Source organism: Nuphar pumila, chromosome 2, assembly GCF_984573655.1.
Source record: "Nuphar pumila chromosome 2, dmNupPumi1.hap1.1, whole genome shotgun sequence".
Classification (NCBI taxonomy): Eukaryota; Viridiplantae; Streptophyta; class Magnoliopsida; order Nymphaeales; family Nymphaeaceae; genus Nuphar; species Nuphar pumila.
Window position 1 is genome coordinate 26,509,753 of NC_143250.1, and position 9,234 is coordinate 26,518,986.

At 35.8% G+C, this 9,234-nt stretch overlaps 1 protein-coding gene across 1 annotated transcript in view; it reads left to right on the forward strand.

Moving 5' to 3' along the window:
• Positions 1-8,301, forward strand: part of LOC149845075 (vacuolar fusion CCZ1-like protein (DUF1712)) — a 67,604-nt gene extending 59,303 nt beyond the window's left edge. Inside the window, exons 8-10 of the mRNA XM_089997452.1 lie at positions 5,843-5,998; positions 7,275-7,504; positions 8,025-8,301. Coding sequence (XP_089853578.1) covers positions 5,843-5,998; positions 7,275-7,504; positions 8,025-8,055 — 417 coding nt within the window. The 3' untranslated portion in view covers positions 8,056-8,301. The remainder of the gene's footprint in view (positions 1-5,842; positions 5,999-7,274; positions 7,505-8,024) is intronic.
• The last annotated feature ends 933 nt before the right edge of the window (positions 8,302-9,234 follow it).

Genomic DNA, 9,234 nt, shown 5'->3' on the forward strand with positions numbered 1-9,234 from the left:
GAAATGATTGGAGGAAAAGGATTCATGTGGAAGACCCAAAATGAATTTCTTTTTTGGTTCATATCGCTGACCCCAATTGTTTTGGGATGAAGGCGTAGTTGTTGTTGTTGTTGTTGTTGTTGTTGTTTGTTGTCTGAAAATTTTTCTTGTAAAGACTGCATTCTTGGCAAAATGAAAAGGTTACCATTTCTTAGTAGAACTTTTGTTTCCTCACGACCACTTGAGTTAATACATTCGGATGTTTGGGGCCGCGCACCAGTTATTTCCAAAGGTGGTTATACATATTATGTCATTTTTGTTGATGACTTTTCTAGACATACTTGGATTTATTTTCTTAAACATAAATCTGATGTCTTTGCTAACTTCCAAATATTTCATAAAATGGTTAAAAATAAGTTTCAAAATGATATTTCTGTTTTTCGCACTGATTCAGGGGGAGAATTTATGTCCAACGAATTCAAAGACTATCTCAATTTACATGGTATTACACATCAAAGATCATGTCCACACACTCCACAACAGAATGGCCTAGCCGAACGCAAACATCGGCACATTATGGAAACTACTACGACATTGCTAATTGCAAATCAAGTTCCAAAAAGTTTTTGGGCTGAAGCGGTCCTAACTGCCACCTACCTCATTAATAGGATGCCATCTTCCTCATTAAAGAATACAACTCCAATAGAAAAGCTTGTTAATTTAACTCCAGATTATTCTAGATTAAGAGTCTTTGGATGCAAATGTTTTGTTTTCACCAACAGAAATGATAAACTCTCTCCTCGTGCAATCCCATGTGCCTTTTTAGGATATGCTGATAATAAAAAAGGCTACAGGTGTTTCGATTTTCAAAATGACAAATTATATGTGTCAAGAAATGTATCTTTTTTGGAAAAAGAAAGCTTCTTTGAATTTGAAAAATCCAAGGATGTCACTGAATACTCGTTTTTAATTGATCTAACTTCAAAATCCAATGAATGTGATGTTGGATATGACCTTGACAATGATCAAAGTCCTATTGTTGTTGAAAATGATGATAATGAAGAGCAAATCCATAGGGATGTTAGTCTACAATATTCAAGACGTAGAGAGCAAAATCTTCCATGTGCATTACAAAAATACTCTGAAGTCTCACCTAGAAGAACGTCTAGAATCTCTAAACCTCCAGAAAAATTTGTGTCTTATGAATCTTTTTCACCCACGTATAGGGCCGCCATTACATTAATACAATCATATGTTGAACCATCATCCTATTCTCAAGCAAAAAATCATATAGAATGGATAAAAGCCATGAAAATAGAATTGGATGCACTAGAAAAGGCCAATACTTGGACGATACAAGATATTCCTCCGGGTAAGAAACCTATAGGTTGTAGGTGGATATACAAAGTCAAAACCAAAAGTGATGGGACCCTGGAAAGATATAAGGCCCGTTTAGTAGCAAAAGGATATGCCCAAAAGTATGGCATCGATTATGAAGAAACATTTGCTCCTGTGGCCCGTATGACCACTGTTAGAACTTTAATAGCCTTGGCCTCCATTAGAACATGGCCTATCTTTCAATTAGATGTCAAAAATGCTTTCCTGAATGAGAATCTCGTTGAAGAAGTATACATGGAAGCCCCACCTGGTATTAGTATCCCTAAGGGTAAAGCTCTTCGTCTAGAAAAAGCTCTTTATGGTCTTAAACAGGCTCCAAAAGCCTGGTATGACCGATTTAGTCATGTTATGCTTGATATTGGTTTTCAACCTTTGTTTAACTGACACTGCTTTGTTTGTTAAGAAATCTGATGCAGGCATCATTATTCTTCTCTTCTATGTGGACGATATGATCATCACCGGAGGCGACAAACAGGGAGTTGCAAATATCAAATCTCTTCTTAAAACTCACTTTGAAATGACTGACTTAGGTTTATTAAGATATTTTTTAGGCATTGAAGTTGCTTATTCCCCTCGGGGGTATTTGATATCTCAATCTAAATTTGCTCTTGATATCGTTTCCAGGTCTGGAATTACAGATGATAAGAAAGTAGACACTCCAGAAGTTGTCAATGTTAAAATGAAAATTGATGATGGAGAACTTCTTGATGATCCTACTCCTTATAGACAACTTGTTGGAGCTCTTTCTTATCTTTCCATTACTAGGCCAGATATAACTCATGCGGTTCATACAGTCAGTCAGTTTCAGCATGCTCCCACCTCCGTGCACATGGGAGCGATTTTGCGTATTATTAGATACTTAAAATCCTCTCTTTCACGAGGACTCTTCTTGTCTGCTTCATCTTCATTAAATTTAATTGCATATACTGATGCTGACTGGGGAGGTGATCCCAATAATAGACACTCAACTACTGGTTTTTGTGTGTTCCTAGGTGAAACCTTAATTTCGTGGAGGTGCAAGAAGCAGCAGAAAGTCTCTCTTTCCTCCACCGAAGCTGAATACAGAGCCATGGCAACCACCACTATGGAGGTTGTTTGGCTCAGACGATTGCTAGCGGATATGGGAGCTAAAGCAACGCAAGCTTCAAAGATGTGTTGTGACAACAAAAGTGCGATCTACATTACAAGCAACCGGACATTTCATGAGCGCACTAAACACATTGAGATGGACTGTCACTATGTCAGAGAGGAATACTTACATGGAACCATTGATCTGCCATATGTTACATCAGAATATCAATTAGCAGACTTCTTCACCAAGCCTCTCGCTGCTCCCAGATTTCACTTCCTCTTAGACAAACTTTCGCTCATTGTACCGTAAGTTTGAAGGGGAGTGTTAAAATGTAAACTGCAATATATATATATTATTTAATATTATTATATTTTCTTTTATTATTTTATTTTTCTATTTTTTTATTTTCTTTTTTAGCATCTAGTTCAATAGAAACTAGATATTTTGATCCAGTCAAGTTCCTGTTGGAACTTGACTGTGCAAGTAGCTGTTGGACTGTAGTCCAACAACTATAATAAATGCTGTTGGACTATAATAATAAATGTTGTTGGACTGTAGTCCAACAGCTATATTAAGAGACGTTGGAATCCAACGTCTCTTTTTGGAGAGCTCAAAATGAGCTCTCCTCTCTCTCCCATTTTTTTGTATATATAGGGGTGAACCCCTTCAATGTAAAGTACTATGCTTCTTAAGCATTTTGTTCATGAATAAAGTATTATTTATTTTTCAAGTGTTCTTCCCTTTATACCCTTTCAAGGGTCATGCTTGTAGTGTCTCCAATAGACACTTGTTTGTGAGTTATTTGTGCATTTGTTGAAGACCACCATTTTATTACAGAAGGGAGGACCTAACTTGTTCATATTCGGGCCTAAGCCCATGTAAAAATTGGAAAAAGTGTTCTTTCTCCATTTGTTCTCTTCTCATTTCCACATCTTCACTTGATACCCATTTGGGTTCAAGAAGGGATAACTCATCCCATAAAGGTCCAAGAGTGCTATAGTAATCTCTTACACTCATTTCACCTTGTTTAATGGTACGGATTTTTTCTTGGATAAAAAATTGACGAGCAAGGTCTTTTTGGGTATACATACCTTTCATAAAGAACCATGCTTCATTTGCTAGGCGGAATTTAGCAATGTTGGCGCAAATCTTTAGCTCCACGTTCATGAACCATGCAAGAATTTTTGCATGCTTACTTTCCCAATCTTCTACCTTGGATTGGTGATCTTCAATAGCCTTCATGCGAGCATTTCCTTCTAGAGCTTTTTCTTGATCACCATCAATTTTCGTAAGTTGAAGTTGAGGTTCCCTAATGGTGCCCATAACATATCCCCAAAGCTTTTTACCTTTGAGGTTCTCCATGGCAGCGGCCCACATCATGTAGTTAGTACCATTAAGCTTGAAGGAGAGATCAATCTTTTGTTCTCCTTCCATTATATAATCAAGAATGGAGGACAAACAAAGAGAGAGATAAAACTAGACAACTAGCTATATGAATCAAGAGCACAACCAAGGCTCTGATACCATGTAATGAAATATGCGGAAAAGAAATGTATGTCCTACAATGGACATTCTCACATAGAAATCAAAGAACAAGTCCAAAAGAGGATATACACAAAAGCCAATAATGGCTAGAAAGCATAAAATCTTATAAATGCACTAAAGGGCTTGAAGAAGCCACACATTATAAAGGGAGAGACCCCACTTATTTATAGGCAAGAGAGGAGTGAGGGAGAGTTAGAGAAAAGCAAGAGAGAGGGACCATTGGGAGTCCCAACAAGGAGTCGTTGGGCTCCCAACGGTCACAATTGTGACCGTTGGGGGCCCAACGACTCTTTGTTGGGGCCCCCAATGGCTGTGCATTAAATGCACAAAAGAAACAAAAAAAGACAAAAAAGAAATAAGAAAAAATAGAAAAAGAAAAAGGAAAAAAAGAAGAAAAGGAAAATATCTAAAATGCCCCTATTGGGCGAGTTTGCAGAACTACCCCTTATCGGGTAGTGAAGGATAAATATATTTATATATAAATATATATATTACATATATTTTAACACAAAGTTTAGTACTATTCTCATTAGGCTCAAAACCTATGCAATGGGCAACACAATGGGTCTAAAAGAATGACCCAATTTTTTTTGTAAATTATTTACATGTTGCCGTATAATTTGTTGCATTATCAATAATAAATTGCATAATATTTTGAGTTTTAAAAAATGCCATTGAATTTAAGAGTATTTTGGTCATTTCAATTGGCTGTATGCAGCTAATGTCAAATGCTACTAGTTTAATGTTAGATACCCCCATACACACACATACACACATAGCAAAAGTACAATAATAATATGTACAAAGAAGATTATAAATATGCACCAACTTTTTTTCCAGCATCATAATAACTAGTGAGAACTAATAAATTGATTTCTTTCATAAAATATGAATAAATTAATTACAACTATAAAACAATACTCCATGTTACGAGTGTATGATGGGCTACTTTTAGTAAAATAATAAATTTCATAAAGTGAAGTTTTTAAACACACCACACGGTTTTAGGTTTTAGAAGGGAAAAATTCAAGAAGTAAAAGTAAAAATAGTGTGGTTACACTAAATTATGAAATTATCCTCAATTCATCTAGCAGAATACATTTTTTCTGATATTAAAAAATATAAAACAGTATAAAGTTTGTATCTAAAAGTAATTAAATTTTTTTGAAACATCTCAACCTTTTTACAGAGGAAATAATTTTCTATTTAAAGGTTAACACAACACATGGAAATGAGTTTCCCATGTAAATGAAACATGTTTTTCACTTGACAAGAACATCCTTCAGTGACATTGAGTTGCATGTTTAGGAAATAGTTTCCCAAGAAACCCATTTCCAACAAGTGAAGTTTCTGGTAAGCCTGGTTTATCCTTTCAGGTTTAATATTTTCAGGACACTAGGCTTATATTGAGAGTGAGTTGGGTAGTTATTGATTCATTGGACTTGGTCTTATCACGTGAGGATTGTAAAAAATATGTTTACGGATGTTCTTTGTATGTCATGCAGTATGGTAGTGGAGTGAACCAGCCAGTCGTCCTTTCACAATAAAGTTTAACATTATCAACTCTTCTCAAATTGATGTGTGATAGGTGTCATTCACATGCTACCAACTATGACGTTCTATCCTTGGATCAGAAACCTTTAGATGGATGAAGTGTTTGCTTCTTTATCTTTCTAAAAACGAAGCATGCATTCAGTTTTCTCATTAAATCTAAATTATGAAAAATAAACATTCTCACTTGGCTTAAGTTTCTCCATTTGACACAAATACTTCACTTGCACATACAATTGTTTGCTACAAATCTTCATGTAGAAGTATTAATTTTATTTACATAAATCTATGCATCAGGCATCACTGCAAATTTTGAAACTTGAAGAGAAGTTGTCGAGAGGCTGGGGTGGCACAAATGCCTACCATGTCAGTGGGTACAGATATCTGCTTCTTGATAATGATATAAACACTTCAAGGGCCTCTCCACCAGGAAAAGTTACAACCCTGTCTAAGGTTTGTATGTACTTCTGCCAATAATGTAGGCATCTGAAGCTTATCTGATGTACCCTTAGGTGCTCGGTAAGTGCTACTCAGAAAGTTAGCGGCTGATTTATTTGGAATTACATGCCTAAATTTAGTGTTAAATCTCCCTTAGGATTTTCTGTTGCATCATTTTTGTGTGCTTCCTATCATCCAATGTCACCACAGCACTTGGTTTTGAGCCATGCGGCTAGGTGATATGACATGATACGTGCCATGCCATGACATTGCCACAGTCTGTTTTTGGCTGTCTTTTGATAATTTACTATCTTTCATGATTTAAATACACTTTTCCCAATGTATTTTTAAGATTTAACTTGTTTTTGGTTTTTTACTATTCGTTATCTGTTAAATTACAATTTTATAAGATAAATATCTAAATACACATATATGAGTGGTGTAAACATGCTAACTGGGGGTTTCAGTTTTTTTTTTTTTTTAATTCTGAATGTACAGATGTGATCTACCTACTTTATTTCATAGGGATCAGCTCTTGAAGCATTCGATTATGAGACATGAGTGGGTTTCTATAAGGTTTGAAAACTCAATGGACCAAAATCTTTGTAAAATTTTGAGGCTCCAAATATCATTTTTTTCATTGAAAACACATGATCCTGGTGTCGATTCCTAGTAAATTGACCATGTCAAACACATCTATGGGGTCAGAATTGCGAAAAAAGCACCGAAAAAGCCGAAAACCTCATTTAGCATGTTTGCATCACTCCTTTTCACAGTATCATAATTTTGATTAAAGCTCGTATCTGTGCCCTGTGCCTGTATGTCCCCATGTCTGTCATGCATGTCATTCTTGTGGTATTCTTACCTCAGTTGAATTGTGATTTTCTTTAGTTGAATTGCCTTTGTAGTTTATAGTATGCCCCTATCCTTCGCAGAACAAGGGCAATCCATCTGTCTTGGAAGATCCTTAATGATCCTCTTGTTAGTTGGGCTTTCAGATCCGCTACTCAAAAGATGCCCAACCATACGAGGACTGTTTATTTTGTTAGGGCCTTTCACTTCACGTGAGAGTTTACTTATTACCAACCTCATCAAATGTATCACTTCTATCTGTTGTGGATTGTCATAGGATCATTTGTGGCATACCAAGTTTCCCTTCTTTCACAAATTGTCACATAAGAAAACAGTACACCACTTTTTCATCTCTCCTACTAGAGCATATTTTTATGAAAATCAAAATGTATACATGTCGTGAACCATTATTTATGATAGTATGTTCTTGGTATTGCAGGGTTCCTTGCTTGCCTTGAGTAAGTTGAGGGAGCAAGTTGATCTAGAGAAGAAGAGAGCACAGTGGGATGATCCCGGGCATGAAAAAGATCTTGAAGTATGCATTAGAGCTAACAACAATGCTTGGATTGTGGCTCAATTAACAAGAGGAAAAGAACTTTATATGGCTTTAGAGAAAGCAGGTGAAACACTTCTGTATGCCTCAGAAGCTGTCATGAAGTTCAGTGACAGGTAAAGACAAGTTCTTACATGGGTGCACTATAAGTTCATTTTAGGATGGTTCCATCAGTTTCCTTTCTGACATTGGTTCCTATTGATTGATGTCAAAACTCAAAAAACATTATAATCAAAAGTTTCTTTGTAGCTATAAAAGTAACTATGTCAAGTTCTTGCATCGATTGCTTTTTTGCATAATCCTGCATAAGCAGATCCCAAATTGCTGGCACGAATCTGTGTTTACCTGCTAACAGCTCAAGAATCTTTACCTAATTTGCTCGTGTTGTCTGTTGATTTAACTTCTTGGTGGTCCCTTTCCCTTTTCTAGCAATGATAATCTGAATTTGAATGTATGCTTTAATTGACCTTTAAACAGTGAAAAATAAAGATTATTATTTGATCTTGTTATTCTATAATTCAATATACAAAATGTTGCATCTTTTCCTTTGGAGAGAGGTTGGTTTTGGGGGGTTGTGCTGTTTATTTTCAATCTTGATCGGGGAATAGTTTAACTAGGCTTTACATACTTTTGCAGGTATTGTGATGGTGCGTTCTCTTTGGATTGAACCAACCTTATTCATGAAAGTATCCAATTCAAGAAGTTTGAAATGTAATGATGGACACTGCCTACTGCTCGCACTGGAAGTCAGCCATGGAAATTTTAAGATTTTTTTATTTTCCCCTAATACCAAAAAAAGAATGTAATTGGAATGCCTTTGAAAATTACAATTTGGTGTAATTTTGATGATTGGGTTGTACATTATCCCTCCTGGAATTCGGTTTGGAGAAGCAATACTAGTATTTACCCACAACATCATGTGTGACAAGTGTAGGCTTGTCAGAAAATTAAATAGAAGCATCTTTTGTAGAAGATGACAGGACGAGTCGACGACTTGGCAAGGTTAAAGTGTTCACAGGCGATTACCATGATTATTATCCAAGTTTACGATCTCTATTATAAGCCGTTTACGTAGAAAGGATATCATCTGCATCTTCGGGTAAGATACATGAATTCAAATGCTTGAGTTGCTTTCTCATAAGATGGTCATCTATCTCCTTTGGATTTCTGGGATGAAAGGCCTTCTCTTGTACGGTCATTGTTAATAGTGAATTAAAGAGTCAGGATTTGGTTTGGATGTATGCCTTGTTGAATCCATCGTAATTGTATATGGCCTCGCAGGATTCAGAGCTAGATAGGGATGCAGATGGAAATTTTCTATTACAGAATTTGGATCCAAAGAGCTGAAATAGCTAATTGTTGTTTTTCCCTTTTTTTATTTAAATGTCATATTCAGATTCAGTTTGAATTTGAATGCGGCAGCAAAACTCAAATGAATCCAAATCTGGTTATTAGTCAAATGCCATTTTTTTAAACTGAATCAGGCTAGATTGATTCATGTGGTTTAATATTTGGCTGAAATTGAACCAGCTGACATACTTGTCAACAGAGAACTCAAATTCGGAAATCTTTGTTATACCTGAGGTGTGTTTGAAAATAGGCTAGATAGCTGATCATGAAGTGAATGGGAGAATTGGGGTGAAATGAGTGGGAAAATCGGTTATGATAGAGCTGTGGGAATTGAGAAAGATGGAAGAGAATTCTCAAAAGAGATGGATTCTAATGAGCCAAATCTTAAGTTCAAAGAAAGCAAGAGCCAATTTCACTCGAGAATAGAAAAATCAAGAGAAATGAATTCTCATTAAGAAAAGAGTAAAGTATAATGACTATCATAAGGATTATTTAT